Source organism: Poeciliopsis prolifica, unplaced genomic scaffold, assembly GCF_027474105.1.
Source record: "Poeciliopsis prolifica strain line A6 unplaced genomic scaffold, Auburn_PproV2 SCAFFOLD005, whole genome shotgun sequence".
Classification (NCBI taxonomy): domain Eukaryota; kingdom Metazoa; phylum Chordata; class Actinopteri; order Cyprinodontiformes; family Poeciliidae; genus Poeciliopsis; species Poeciliopsis prolifica.
Genome location: NW_026562380.1, coordinates 5701501 through 5718125, shown reverse-complemented (window position 1 = coordinate 5718125; position 16625 = coordinate 5701501). Strand labels below are relative to the sequence as shown.

The window sequence follows — 16625 nt, the reverse complement described above, 5'->3', positions numbered from 1 at the left end:
CCTTGGAGCTACAAATACGAGGAAATTTATGAGAAGTGAAAACAGATTTCTATGGCAGGGGTGTCCAAACTTTTTGTCATCTGGGTCAAAATCATCAAGTCAAAAGTGTTCCAAAATTAAAATAAAATCAAGCAAATAAAGTTATTATTTACTGTTGATCCTAGAATTAAAAAAAGACTTTGCACGTCTGCTGAATTTAAAGAAAGGCATCTGCTTTCCAAAATGTTGGGGCCTCGATTGAACAAATGTATTATCAACACATTGAAAACAAGATGTTCTTTCAAAATGTTTGCTTTAATTAGCCAAGTTGAATAAATTAGATAAGATCTGATTTGATGCAACAAATCATTCACTAAACTGGGTGCACTACTTTTGTCACTTTAAGATGCATTGCTTAATTCACCTTCTTACTATAATCTCCAGTCTTACCTGGCGTGTAAGCACAAAGTAGGCATACATTGCCATCGCAGTGCCATAAGTGATGAAGTAGGTGACGGGCTCCATGATATCCCAGGAGTATTCCCACCAGGTCAGCCTGGCCAGGATGCCAAACTGCGTCGCCATGTACGCCATGCCGCCCCACAGCACCCAGGTGGTGCGGCGCGCCGCCTTCTTGCTCAGTTCCTCTCTCACCTGCACAAACAGAGCAGCATGAAGTGCACAGCCAGACTTTCTGAGAGGTCAGTCACTCAGTTTACGAGTTGGACTGGAGGCTTCAAATGAGTGATGAAACAACAAAAAAAAAACAACTTAAAAAGTAATTCTGAGCACCACAAAAAGCTGCACACACACTGATTGGTAAAGCTGACAGACAAAATACTGTTAGGATGTACTGCTGCAAGAGACTCTGAGCTTATTAAATTTCTGACTAATTAGGCATTTTAAAAATATTTTAGAGATATACAGTGGAGTCTTGGCTAATTGCAGAAAATTGTTATAAAATTGTAGAGCCTACAATATTTGATAGGAAATGCAGCTTGGAAAGCTGATAAACTGCAGACATTAACATCTGTGGTGATGCTAAAATGATTTCCATTGTGTGTATTAATGTATATTCAGGTATATTTGGTGTTTTAACTATTAAAATATATAGTGGTCTCTGGGATTCAAGGGTCCATTTCTGCTTTCTTACTGACATTTAGGTGATAATTACAGGGCATCTGTCTCTCAGTGGAGAGCAGAATCATCTTGTACTCTGTAACTTGTGGGCTTGATGGACTCATGGGAAAGGCACTTAATCACAAGACGCGACCCGACATGCAACTGTGTGTGCAGCTTGATGAATGTGACAAAAGGTAAAGGACTTATGGTAGTTGCTATGACTTGAAAGCCGCTAAATAATTTTAGTTAGTAATTAATCATTTATCATATTGTTGCATTATAGGCATTTTACTCTAACAGTTTTCTTATTTTTATTAATTTCTCTCTTTGTATATAAAGTAGATTGTTCCAATAGTTCGTAGCTTTGTGAAACACTTAAAGAGTCAGCTTTATTTGCTTTAAATTGCTGCTTTTTTGCTGCAACTCTGGAAAAAATAAAGAGTCCACTTAAAATGATCAGTTTCTCTGATTTTACTGTTTACAGGTATATGTTTGAGTAAAACAAACATTATTCTTTTATTCTACGACTACTGACAACATGTCTCAAAGATTCCGAGCAAAAATTTAGTACAATATTGGCAGAAAATGAGAAATGTTCAGATGCAGTGCTTTCAGACCTCAAATAATGCAAAAAAAAAAAAAAAAAAATCATATTTATTTAGAAACAACAATACTGATGTTTTAACTCAGAAATCAATATTTGGTGGAACAACCATGAGCTTTTTAATGGGGTTCAGTGCAGTTGGCTCTTATTATTTTTTCCAGGTTTGTATATATATCAAAAAATATTTTTTTGGCAGGACTGCAATAATTCAAACAATCCCATTAAGGAGTTTCAATGAAAAATATTACATCATGCAACTGCTCTTTTGAAATGTATGTACCGGATTAAGGCTTAATTATAATGAGATTAGCTGTTTTGTTTCGGTCACACAAATTAATTATCTCATTATAATGAATGAGGAAGTCGACAACAAGCCCAGCTTAACTCAGCTCCCTCATCTCCATAGATTAACGGCATAAAACTGACCTTTCCATAACTCGGAGCGTTTTCTGGGCTCTCTAACACTAACAGTCAAAAAGCTTTTAATGAACCTTCTCTAGGGGGCGCAGCTGAGAGTTGAGGTCCTCCAGTCGTCCAATCAGCTCCCGCTCTTTGCTGAGCTGGTGCTCCTCGATGCGCAGTGTGGTGTAGAGCTGCTGCACCAGAAACTTGACGTCATTTAGCCTCTCGGCCTCCTCATGGGGCAGGATCTCTGCTCAAACAAATACATAAACACGAGTTCAGCCATGATCCAAAGACTCAACGCGATCCTTCTCTCTCTCTTGGTTCGAACCTCTCCGTGGTGGTTGCACAATATGAACGCTGTCATTGATGACGAGCTTAAAGTCGTCCATCAGCAGGATGTCTATGCCAGTGGAGGAGGCGATCCTTGCTCCCTCTAGAAAAAAAAGGACAAAATAGTGAAAGAAACAGCTTCTGTAAGCCTCCCCACTCTGGAAACTCAGGTCTGTTGAGTCTGACTGAGAGAGTGAAATATGTAGCATTTGGATGTCTGATATGAATTTTTAATACAAATAAACAATAAATGTATCTCTTTGTTTTGAAAGAATCCAATATAAATAGGATGCTCCAGTTTACATAATCCAGTGTGTTCTTACTTGGGGTGTCAACAACTTTGTTTCTATTACAAATATACACAACACTTTGTCAATGTTCTGTGTTTCCATTAAATAAAAATCTCATTTAAGATCACACATGAATAAGTTTGTTCACATGATACATCATTAAAAACATGCCATCACTCTCAACCAACTTCCTGTAGTTATCTTCATGGTAGTAACATCTGGTTGTTGATCATGTGACTTGTGGAATGCCCCCCACCACAAAAAAAAAGTTTCCATTGCAGTTTTGCAAAAATAAAGCAGTTTTGATAAGGTCAAACTGCATCATAGTGGCAAAACTTTGGACCCAAAACAATGTTGTTTTTTAATTGCCATATCTCGATTAAGCAAATTTATTTTCAAAATCTCTAGTTATCATTTATAGACTTTGTCTGAAACAAAATGGCTTCTTTCAAACCTTCCTGGATATGAAAACCTGGAAAGCTGAGATGTTTGGTTTGAGACAATGAAACATTTTTTTTAAATATTTTAAAAATGTAGATTCTTACATTTCAACTTTTCAAAGTTAAGCACAGTAATTACGTACTCTTGATTAATCCCAGAGTTGTGGTGTGATTAATGATTAATTTCTCAACTGATTGACAGCAGTGGTTCTTACCCATGGAGTAAATGGCCACACGGTCGATGCCTCTGTCCTCCGCCTGCAGCTGCTGCAGGAAAACGCCCACGCAGTCACTCAGAGGCTTCAGGGTGAACTGGCAGCGCTCCCGCCTGGACGGCAAACTGACCGAGATCACAGGCAGACCATTCTGATACACCACCGTCACCTCTGAGAGAGCGTAACAAGGAAGACAGGTTAGAGAAACACCACATATACTCATAGGACCGGTGAGAAAATTTACCAAAGAATTTACTATAAAAAATGACCCTTAGGAATCAGGCTTGATCCAAGTCCTAAAAGTTTATTTTAAAAAATTGACTTAAAGTACAGTAAGAACATTAAAAACATTAATTAGAGGTTAGAAAAAAGAGATTTTAATTTATATATAAAACGATTAAACACAATCTGCACCCTGGAAAAGCACAAAATCTCTGTCTAGTTTCTAGTTTTGTTGCTTGAAATAAGGCAAAACTAACTTCCAAGTAACTTTTCAGCAAGATTTAGGAGGTTGTTTTTTGTCAATAATTCCTTAATATAGATTTCTTTTAAATTTCTAGTTCCACTGACAGATTTTTTTTACTTATAATATGGGAAAAGTGTCTTGTTATAAGTGAAAAAAAATCTTTCACTTCAAACATTTTGTTGATTAGTCTTATTGCAAATGTTTTAAGATATGTATTATAAAAATTAGACAAAACAAAATATTCAGTAAGATAATTAGAGTATGGTTTGGTGATCTGCTTTTGTTAGTTGCATGATCACAGCGTTACACCAAACATAGCAGCATTTGGCACCAGAGAGAAAAATGCCTCATCTGCCTAAAACATAAAAAGGAAATTGCATGTCACATGTTTGTAGTAGAACTAGAAATTTACTTTTGACTCTAATAGAATCGGACTATCAATAATAGTGATTGATGTAAAAGCAATTTGTAATTTTCATGCTGATCTCAATAAATTACAAGCTCATTTAAAAGTCAATTTATCTTCGTTACTCAGTTAAACAAGCAAATCTTGAATGGAGATTCATTAAACGCTTCAAGCCTCCGTTTCTTTTCATTTTGGTAATTACGGCTGATAGCAAATAGAAACAGCAGTAGAAAATTTTAAGATTAGGACCAATAAACACTGAATTTCTAATCAAGAAAATAAATATTTAAAAAAGTTCACAAAGGGCTTTCTCTATGGATTTTAATGGAATTAAAGGAAATAATCTAAAGGTTGTGTAGCAACGTGTATTGAAAACTGAATTACTGAAATAACCTTTTTGCTAATATTGCATTTCAGTTACATTTGGTCCTACAGAAACATTTGGTATGTAACTTTCTAGTAAAGCTGAATCTACATAAAATAAGCCACATGGAGGTACTGCTGATTTGTAAAAATAAAGCCTTCACTAATGAAAGGAAAGAGTTGCAGTCAAGATCTTGACGCCAACTGGACTTGGTTTTTATTCCCACAGAAAGGTCTGTTTCTATCTCTAGATGAGGCTCTTGTGACGATCAAAATGCCATTGAGGTACGCATCGCAGCGCCGTCGTTCCCAACAGATTCTCACAGCAGCAAAAAACCCCAAAAGGAAGACAAAAAAGACAAACAGCCCCAAAACACTAATTTCAAGTTCAATTACTTTTATTCTTTGTGCTGTTAGCTTTATCCGCACATGCCGTTTTTAAACACTGCTGTAAGAACGGTTAATTTTGTCCAAACAGCTCCCCAGAAGCTCCTTCTTGCATAGTAATTATCTCTATAACACAACTCTATTGGTCCATAACCAAACTGTGGTTATAAAGAGCCAGCGCAGCTTGTACCATTATCATACTGAATGGTCTCCAATGACAGATCCATGAATCAAGGCAGAGCCCGGTGAGGAGACGGTCCAGACTGCTGCAGTGAATCAGCACTTTCTGTGCTCAGTTCCACACCGAGGTGAAGGATCATCAGCTGGCAGCTGCCTTCTGGGGGATTCTCTCTTTTGAACAGGCGCTCAAAGGAACAGACGTAGACATTTCATTTCACTTTATTGCAGGGGAATAGATGGGTTGCTCTTCGCTTGCACCCATTCCCTTTTGTCCTCCTTTATCCTTCCATCACAGATTCACCGTTTGAAGTGTGGGGGGAATCTTGTGCTTGTCTCTGCACCAATCCCCCAGCTATTTAAGCCCTATTTAAAATCAAATCCTCCTGTTCTGCAGTGCTGCTACCTCTTTCTTTCTTTCTGCCAACCAACAAGGTGATTCCTGAGAGCAAAATTCACATTAATAATCCACCGACTGCTAACTCCAAATGAGCCTCTGCAGTCTGATTATAGCATAACTTTGCTTTGGTCCACTTCTCTTTTGTCTTGGAATGGGAAGGACAGGAAATTAGTTGGGAGTTTTGGCTTAAAGGGAACATCATGATGTGGCTCAAAGGAGGGCTTACCCTGTGGAGCAGCGGAGGAACAAAACAGTCTCTGCCCAGGCCATGAGGGGGCGCTCTTCCAAACCTGCAGACAGGAGAGAGAGACAGAACATTTTTAACACAATGGTGTCTCATCTGTCACGCTGATCCTGTGAGTAACCAAATATTTTGCTGGACGATGTGGCCACTATTTATTTTCCACTTTTCACTTCACATGCTGTAGCTTAATTTGTTAGCTTTAATATTTAAGCTATTTAAAAATCTCTTTTGTGGCTCGAAATGAGTTTTATTTTGTAGCAGCGGAGTCAAAAATGGCTCTTTGAATGGAAAAGGTTTCTGACCCCTGGGATGGAGGGATAAATTGGGAGGAATGGGTGAAAGAATGAAAAAGTAAATGATTAGATGGACAGAAGGAACAACCTTCAGAAAATACTTCCCCTTCTCTACTCTGTTTTTCTATACCTAGTACATACATATATTAGACTGACTGAATTAAATTCCAAACTGCATAAATTCAGTTAATATATTACTCTAACAATCCGTCTCTCTGGTTTTATTTTACAAAACAGTATCCAGTTTGTGCAAACTCGAGCCCCACCCAAGTAAGGAGGAAGATTAATGGACACATCTGCAGCTTCATTTTCACACAAATAATGTACAAAGTCATGCATAATTAAAATAAAATACAGCTAAGCTCCTGGCATCTCATGCAATTACTCCAGTAGAATTAACCACTTGGAAAAAAAAAAAACAGAAAGCAAAGCCACTAAAATGCAGCCTTAATAACAAGTCATGAATTCTGAATTATTGTTGCAAATTGGAGAGAAAAACGAAAACAGGAGGGGATTGTGAGAAAGTCCCTGTTGTTTTTTGTGCACAACCTGATGTGATCTCCCTCACAAACGATGCTGCAGATGTTTTAAATTAAAAGCAGCTCGTCACAAGGTTAGGTGTGAAACGATGCGACTGTCACGACTCCTAATTTCTAAAAATTACGGCACAAAAGTGTCTCGCAATAAAATCAAAGAAGCAAAAGACCTCCGGGAAGCAAAACCTCCCTGTCAAACTGCTCTTTCTGATTAGCACTGTTTGTTAACCTGCCATTTAAGCAAGTCAAAGCACATCTTTAAGGCAATGTTTTCAAGCAGATATCCATCTCTACCTCACTCAGTGTGTGATACAGCGTCTGCAACAGCAGGCTAATTGTGTTTTAATATTAGATTTACAAAAGACATGCAGTCTCTCGTGGAGGTGAACCACAGCAGCAGACATTTAGGGCTCTCAGGGCTTCACCTTTACGACCACAAAGAGTAAAAATATCTCGGAGCAGAGCGGCGTATTTGTGTGCGAGCTCTTACAGCAAACAGCAGTCGGGGAGAGATCCTGCAGTGGGATAACCGGTAAACCCAGCATCAAGCCGAAACACGCAGCCAATCCACAAACTGTTTACGCTCCAAGGCATCTTTCCTGTTTCGCTGCACGGCGGGAATTACACAGACATCTCTGAGTCCTACGAAGCATAGAACTTTGAAGATCCAAAATGATTTCATTGCTAAAAAATGGATTTCTAAATCCGTTTTTTTGTAAAATGTGACCTCACTGTTAGTTTGCAAGATAAAGTAGCCTCTCTGCTACATTGAAACTCATTTTTCTTCAGTGTTTTTCCTTTAAATAACTTTATTCAGAATTATTTTAATGTTAATAATCTTCTTGAAGATATATAGACATGGAAATATGAGGGTTTTTGTTCATTTTTAAGATTTCAAACATTTATGGAGTTAGTTTTCTAGAGACATTTATAATTTATATCGCATTTTCACAAAAGTAAAAAAGAAGCACTTCACAATACACTTCTAGAAAAAATTAGGAAACCACTTAAAAATAATCAGTTTCTTTGATTTTAATTTCTATGGGTATATGTTTGAGTAAAATGAACATTGTTATTTTATTCTGTGAACTACTGACATGTCTCTGAAAAACCAAACAAATATTTTGTTTTTATTTTCAGAAAATGAGAAATGGTCAAAACAACAAAAAAGACACAGTGCTTTCAGACATCAAATAATGCATAGAAAACAAGTTCATTTTCATTTAGAAACAATACGAATCAGCCAGCACTGATCAGTCACTAAATTACAGGTGAGTCTTACATTACAAAAGTTTAACTGCTGTCAAACCGTCACTCATTCAACACATCAGTACTGTCCAGTTTTTATTCTCCCTTTTGAAAAGAGTAAAGAAAACTCCACATTCGTGAAAGCAATTGCCAGCACACCACAGCAGCTCTGTGTGTTGGTATTGTAAATGAGAATACCCATTGCCATCCCACGGCACCAAGTGGAGCCCAAACAGTGATTAGGCTGCTGATCGAATGACATGCTGAGAAATTGCTTTTGGCCAGTCTGGAATAACTGCACCATCTGCAAAGAAATGTCCAGCTCTGCCTTTCTCATTCATTAGCTTCTCCAGTTTGAAGATTTCACAGTCAAACCTCCCACGCAGCCCTGACTCGCCACAGAAACATGAAAACCGTACGCAAATGCGGCCCGGCTGGGTGTCTGTGCAGTGCGCGAGCGCAGCTGGCGCAGAAGCACACTTGTGTGCCCGCCCGTCTGTTCGCCGGGCTGTTTGTCAGTTGTGGTTGGGGAGCGGCTGAGCAGGACCTCACCCCTTCCCCAGACACGCAGTCACTGAAACGCAGCCTGAAATATTTAACAGTGAGGCAGCAATCAACAGCACAGCAGCCTTGGAATCAATCTCTCACTGCTGAGCGTTCGGTGGCGAAACAAAGAAGCAGCCTTCAGTGGAGGCGATGGACGGATGAGCTGGAGAAAAGAAAGAGGCGAGGAAGGACAGGAGGAGGAAAGTGTGAAGATAAATGGTGGATGGAGTAGAGAGGTGCGAGTCATGAGTGGGCTTACATTTCTAACCATGTGCTGCTCATACTGTACCCTGCAGCACATAGTCCCTCCTCTCTGAAACGTGACTCTGCTTTGTGAAATAGAAGAGAGGGGAATGAGGATCTGGAGGGAAAAAGAGAGGGAGGCTGCTGATCACTGCAGCAAAGGAATCCCTCGCCTTTCAAAGGGGGGGTTACCCCATCGAATTCACCCTCCCTTCCCCGCATCCCAGACTAACTCGCACTGAATCCTGATGTTCCCTTTACTGCTCCTCCATCATATCTCATCTGCATTGCGCTTCACCCAGGCTCTCGCTTACATCGGAGCGCTTTCCTCAATTTATAATAAACTACTGTATGAAATCAACAGCAAGTCCATCATATTGTGCTTCAGAAACAGAAAGAAGATGGTGATCAAAACGGCTCTTGTGTTAGCTCGAGACGAATCACAGACATGACAGCGCTCTGCAGCGAGAATCAATCCCCTTTTCATACACCACCGAGTGCTATTATGCTGCAGACAGCTGGACGAACGCTGCTGACACGCAGTCTTACAGAGAGAAAGAGCTGCAGCTCTGTGTGTTTACAAGACGTCCCCTACTGTATGTGTAACCGTTTCCATTTGTCGAGTGAATTTGCAGCAACATAATCACATTCTTGTTCTCATTTCAGTTGAGATTATGCATGTGGGGATATATGCAAGATTTATTAGTTTCCTCCTCCTCCTCCGGCACGGTCGTACTCAAAACAACAAAAAACTGTTAGCAGCACATTTGAGAAAAATTAATGAAACTGGGTTATTTATATGATGCTTTCATATGCCATAGATTTGCACTGAAAGGATGCAAAGTCAAGTCTAGGCTTTGATTAGACAATATTAGCACAATACAGGACACATCGCCCCAGTTGAAAACTGGGGCGACTGAGTCTATTCCATGTAACTCAGAGAATAGACTTTAAAATATTTTTGGTTCTTTATAAATTAGTGAATGACATAGCACCAAAATTAGAAAACTCAATAATAAATATCTGCTGCTGTTGTATCTTTGAGGGTTGAGACTTAGGTCAGCCTGGCTGTCAACAATCTCGCACTCAAGACACCAACCTCAAAGTTATAACTTTACCTCTGGTGCAGTTTTTCCTGAGTGGATTTGTTGGTGTGGATGCTAAGTCTACAGGTCAAGGTGAGCCAAAGCACTTGAATGCTGGAGTGAAGAAGCTCTTTGAATGGGAAGTGAAGCTTTTTCCAACAGCAGACTGTAGCTGCTTTGTATTGCAGTTTATTTCTTATATCTTTAATGTTTTCAGCTGCTTTTAAGGATATCAGATGTGCAATATTGAACATTGCACATAATGCAGTTTTAGGGCGAATTTTAAAAAAAGGCTCTTCACAGAGATTATTCAACTTGTGCCAAATAATTCAGAATAATTTTGAATAATTCAAAAGCATGTTTAAAAGATGTGCAAAAATATGAATCAAGTCTAGTTTTTAGTTGCAGTAATAAAGTATTAGAAAATTAAATTTTAAGCAGAATACAATTATTCAGCATGCTATAAATATAGATGAAACCCTCTGTATCACATATCTGATTGTTGTTGAGAAAATATGGCAATGTCAAGATGCCCATCTTTGAAGTACATCTTCAACATTGAGCTTTGAAGATTTATTCATGTTCCTTGTATTCACTGTGTGCGATAAGATAAACTCATGCTGCCTTGTTTGTCACACTTTTAGTTGTTTTAAACATTTTATTTATAGCACTAACTATGTGGGTGAATTTGGACCAGTAGATATTTTTTGAAAGCCTTTTCTGAATTATTCAGACGAACACGCATTTACTTTTCATCCTAATGATTTAGGATGGATTATTAGGATGTTTTTTTGTCTCTTCCAGAGACAATAGCCTCCCTATCAACTCATGTTTAAACCATGGACAAACAGGAATGCTAATTTAACGTCTCTAGATAGGTACTCTTGTCTTGCAAAGAAAAAAAAAGCACAGAAATGCTTAATTAATATACACAGTATAAATATTGTGAGTTAATACCATCACTTCTTCTTCTCATTGTAATGATTTAGAAAGAAAAAACAAAAATATTTTCTGACTATATTAATGCAACATTCTCAGTAGTATTGTCCATTACTATTTGTTTTAAATAATAATTCAGCTGGGTTGATATGAGATGATATTTCATGTTAAACCTAATGCTGGCTGACGAGTCAAGACAGCACTGACCTTTCATTGTTCCAGCTTTGCTTCTATGCTGGGATCCCAACACATAATGACTGCAGTTTCAAAGCCTCTTCCCCACATCTATCCTTTTAACTCCAACTAAATAATAGGTGCCAAGCAGCGCTTATAAGTTGCATCTGGGTGAGTGCTGAACAGACACCAATATTGAGAAATAATGTTGCTGACGTGACTCCCACTTCATGGTGCCCTTGAGGCCGAGTGGCAGAAAGGAGGCCGTCTCTGAACAAAACATATCCCTTCATCTGTGTGGTAATACTGCCCTGAGCTGTTGCTAGGAAACAACTATAAAGAACAATTTGCATAAAAAATAAAATGTATGTCAAATATATCATCATACATCTGAAGACAGTTGAAAGTTAGGAGAACATTCATCAGAGGAGATGATGAATCTCTTCATCAGAGAAGATTCATCATCTCCTCTACCACCATAGAAAGGCGTGGATGCATTTCTACATCATGTTTTTAAAATACTATGACTTTCACCCGCAAAGAATCAAGTTACTCTATGAGTCTAAGCTATAAAATGTTGGCTTTTTTATTAAGAAGACTGATTTTAGCTTGATAACCTGCATTGTTGTTAAAGTATTCTATGTTGAAGTAAAAAATTTTTAAATTCCTTGTGTTGCTAGTTGATCAGTAAAGGATGCTCGTTGGGTTAGCTAACACCACCTGGTTACAAAGCACTGAAAAAAATCTTCCACTGCTTTTAAATCTCTTGTGTGACAGAATTTTAAATAGTAAATAGAAAATAATGATGATAAACTGTGATAAACTACATCCAAATATTTGGATGAAGCTTACAAATAATTGTAAGCTTCAAAATTATTACCAAGCACTACTTACTTCAATCATGAAGTAATTAGTTACACCAGAAGAATAAATGTCACAAAGTGACTCAACAAGGGAAGGAAACGTTTCAGAAGGACCAGCTTTCTGACATAACGTAAACTAATAAATAAAACACGAAGAGTATCAGCGTCGTCAGCTGAGGCCCTACTGACTACACTTTGTGGACTTTTGTGCTTCATTAGGGACAACAAAGGAGGTTTATGACCTATTAAATAGAAAATGCACTGAGTCAACTGTCTTACTCGGAGCCATGGGAAACTCTTTCATTAACTCACTAAGAGGTCCAAGCTTTTGGCTTCTTGTCTTTCTGGCTTTACAATTCTTTTATAGCATACTCAGAGACTGCTGACTGCAACACATTTAAACCTCTTCTTTTTTAGTTCATAATAAGTTCATGTTATTATGCAAATCTTGATATGAGTATCTAGAGAACTGTTGTTGAGGTCCTTAGTTTGCTTTATTTTTTCAGAGCTGTATGAATAAGCTATGATTTTTATTTTTGAATATTTGTGAATTTTTATGTAGTGAGTCAGCCAAAAAGATTCAACTATTCAACTATAGATTAATGTAAAAATAAATCCAGTAAATTCTGCATCTCATCTTTTCCACATTTGAAAATGGAAGAAACCAAAATCTAATCTCAAGGGTGCGTATAAGCACAGTACAACCTGGAATGGAGAGATTTCATCATGAAAGATCTAAATAATATCCGAGTGGAAAAAATTTATAAAAATCAATCAAATGAAAAAGTGTAAAGGATTATTGATAGGTGAAGTTCTCAAGACGATCGTCATTACTAGGCATTTCAGGTCGATGATCCAGCAGTCACTGGAGTTAAACACTGGCTACAAAATCCAAGGCTGAATTATTTGGATCTTAAATGCAACTAGAAACAATAGTAGAAACAATTCTCAATGCCAGATAATCAGCTTGATTTTTGTGCCTCCTGTGATGTCATCAGCACCAGTAGAGCTGAAGGTGTTTTGTCATTCAGTATCCTTTTTAAAAATCTGTATTTTGCCAAATTGTGATACATTTTTAAAGTATTATTGACGCAATTATTTGTAATGCTTACAACTAATAAATTTGAAATTTTATTACTCGATATGGTTCCTCTTCTTTTCCAAAACATGTGCTTTCTCTTTAAAACTCAAAAAGCACACCTGTGTGCACTCTGAGACTCAGTTATCTGTACACTCACACACATTTTCTCCATTTTCTCCTAAATACAGAGAAATGAACACACACACACAGAGAGAAGATAGCCACTCAGGATTTTGAGAAAAAAAAAGAAAAAACAGCAACATACACGGCGCTGTTTCTAGTGCCTCGGCGGTGATGAGCTTATGTAACAAGAGAAATCTCTGCCTTTCCTCTGGATTGTGTTGCTTGCCTTGTAAAAGCCATTAGCAGATGTAGAATGTGCAGTGTCATTCTTTGAAAGCCTCGTCGCTAAGTAATCTCCTCTCACGCACCATGTGAGGGAAACCGTGACGGAGCACGCCGTGCACTGTGAAAGCACCAGCTAATTTGTTTGCTCCACTGCAATGCAGACTTGAAAACAACTTTCCCCCAATGAAGCCGTCAGAAACCCAAACCCCGTCACAGCAAGCTATAAATAATTCCTGCTTAATCTTTCACAGCGTTTCAATAAATTGCCTTTCAGGCTCGCGAACAAGCTTTGATTAATTAATTCCGAATCATGGCCTGCCTAATCCATGGGATAAGATCTCAACTGTGGATGAATCAGTTCCTCGAAATATGGAGCAGTTGCAGTGTAATAGCCATCCTTCCAGCACACATTTACACACTCCTCGTTGGGACCAACAACATTGGAACATGATGCATTATTAATAAGCAGTGCAGGTTTTAAAGCCTGTGATTAGAAGACAGGCAGGCGTGAGACACGCTGCTCTGCAGGGCGGCACCTCCAAGGACTGAATCGTGCCAAGAAGCAGCATCTGCACACCCTGGATCGCCTCTGAAATAAGAGAAGCTTAAATATTGAAAACCGTGTTTTCATAAATGATGTGCACATATTTGCATATTATGCATTTATTGCGTTTGTGCTTGTGTGGTCAGTCTGCAGGCACAGTGAGACCTTGTTTGAAAGCCCATACACCAGATGGCACTAGCTTCTTGTTTCAGTGTTAATTTCAGTAACACAATGTTCAGCTGAGAAGCAAACCATTTTACTCTCGTTATTTCTCTGCTTCCATTTTTCTCTTTTTTTGAAGGAAAAGTGACCTCACCAGTATTTGTCGAAAGCATCCAAAGGTAGTCCTGTTTTCAAATGAATGATAAACACAACAACCCTGACCTTGTCGATGAGCAATGATCTAGAAACAGAAGCGTGAAAAGGTGGGGGACTGTGGCTCCTTTGTTTCACAAGTATTCCACATAAATCAATACTGCTACACAAACACAACTGAAATATTATTTCTAAGCCTGCCACAATAAGCAATAAATCAGTAAATCACATTATCAATTAAAACAGGCTTAATTTCCACTTGCATATTTGTTTTTCCCATCATTCTCTCTCTTTACTAAAGACCAGATGAAAAAAACTCCCATCTTGTGAATTGGCCTCAACGAGAGACTAAAAATTTTGAAGGGCAATTTTGTTAGAGACTTCAGCATGGATTTTATTTTTTGTTTCAGTTGTTTTATTTATTTATTTTGGACATTTAAAAGGTCTCCTAGTTCTAGTGATAAATGTTTCTCAGGTATGTACACACCAGATTTAATTTCTGTTGTAAAACTTCAGATACCACTGTGGAGGAGTCACAATGATATAGTTGTTTTCCTGAAGCAGTCTGTTTGCTATAAATGTAAGCTTATGGGTTTTTGAGAGAGGTAATGGCATAATATTTCATAATATTATGCCATTATCATCATATTACTTGAAAATGGTCTCAAAACCACAATGTGTTGCAGCTACATGCTGCAGCACATTGTGGTTGCAGCATGTAGCTATTGAGTAGCTATGCAAAAACTGCAAAGTTTCTGTGTGAACCATCAATCAGAACTGTCATCTTGTGCCAATTACATACAAATTTCTATAGATCAGTTTCTGGCAAAGCACAATCCTATGGGAAATTAATGCATATTTATGTGCCTTAACTATTCATTGTGTCATATATATTTTAACAGTCACTTCTGAATAGAAATAATGCCTCTGTCACACTGTAAATTACTGGCTTTGAGCATTTTATGGGGTTGGAAAAAAATATTTGCATTATGTTATGTTCAGGTACAATGAGCTGGTTTGAACAAAATAATTTGTATTCAGTAGGTTGACTCTACTGACTATGCTTGCATTTAAGATTTACAAACTTCTGTGTGGTAATGAAAAATGTATGGGTATTTGTCTGTAAAAGAGGTTTTGACATTTTGTTGATCTAACCCAGATCTAATTCTGGGTTCTTAAAGCATTTCACTTCACCTTGTGAGATATTTCTCAGGTTTCTAAACACCAGGTTTGATTTCTGTTGTAAAACTTGAGATATTGCTTTGGAGGATTCACAGTGATATAGTTGTTTTTCTGAAGCAGTCTGTAGCTACTTTCATTGTTTTGTTTTCTTATATTGAACGCCTTCTTCTTCTTTCTTTTTTTAATCCGTGTACAGGCAACCTTCAGGTCACACTCCTTGGATTTGAGCTCCCACACTGAATCAAAATGAAAAATATTTCTTCTATAACTTGATCCATTAAATTAATCTCCCAGAGGAAATGCAACATTTTATTCACCACTATCCTTTTTTTCTTTTTTTTTTCACTGTTGCGCCATTTTCCTGTAATCTCAAGATGTGTGAATGAAGCTCCAACTCTTCACAAAATGAAAAAGACAAGAAGCAATGCACTAAGTGAGTTTTCACAGATCATAGGTGTCAACATGTACATGAAATTTTCCACTTCAAATATCAAACTGTTAACTGTGAAATGAGGGGGGACAAACAGCCTCTAAAGGACTTGTCTCTTTCAGATTTCTCTCAGTGAACCAGAGAAGGTTGTGCATGAAAATCCCAACAGATCAGTCATATCTTTAACAATCAACCTGTCTGACAACGACAACCAGGCGACATCAAAAGTCTCCTAAAAATCACATTTCTTTCAAATTTCAGCAACTAGTTTTCTTCACATCAAGATCCGTAAAAATATTGAATTGCTGCCATGTGATTTGCTGATCTACTATTTGTGTTAACAAGTAAGGTGACAGCTATTAAGGATAAGCTGAAGGTAATGGATGAATAGAAAACCCTCCCCTCAAAAAAAAAAAAAAAAAAAAATCAAAACCAAAAAGCTTTTTAATTTTCCCTTGCATATTTTGGGCCTCTTCTGTGGATTTAGGAGAATTATCTGGAACATTAACACATCAAGCAGACAAAATTCAAGCCACAAACATAGCAGTCACAAGGCTGCTGTTCTCAAACAAAGGAGGGTTAAACTACAGCAACATGTGACTTTTCCTGTCTGGAAGGAGGTGACATTCAGGGCTTTGTATAGTATCTCACAGATTGTTGTGACTTCCTCCTAAAACAGCATCTGGTATTCATGCAGCAGAGCCTGGGAATTACTTGAGAGGCATCTTCTTCCCCTCTTTCTCTGGCCCTCATTTTTTATTTTTTATTACAAGATCTATAAAATGAAATGATGAATAAAAAGCTCACATCTAATTTCCAGCCAAATCAGAGCCAACTCACTGGCTATCTGGCTTCATTAGTGCATCCAAAAGTCTGGAAAAAATGAACTCAGAGTCTCGCTCGCTTGGCTAAGTCAGGGAGTCGACACGTTATGCTCAGCATCTCTGTGAGCCACACACAGCATGGGCAC

General features: G+C 37.9%; 1 protein-coding gene across 1 annotated transcript in view; it reads right to left on the bottom strand.

Moving 5' to 3' along the window:
• mcu (mitochondrial calcium uniporter) overlaps nt 1–16625 on the bottom strand; it is a 59183-nt gene that overhangs the window by 5350 nt on the left and 37208 nt on the right. Inside the window, exons 3-7 of the mRNA XM_055029602.1 lie at nt 5811–5874; nt 3386–3556; nt 2439–2543; nt 2197–2357; nt 430–633 (exon numbers count right to left, since the gene is read on the bottom strand). Of these exons, the coding sequence (XP_054885577.1) occupies nt 430–633; nt 2197–2357; nt 2439–2543; nt 3386–3556; nt 5811–5874 (705 nt within the window). The remainder of the gene's footprint in view (nt 1–429; nt 634–2196; nt 2358–2438; nt 2544–3385; nt 3557–5810; nt 5875–16625) is intronic.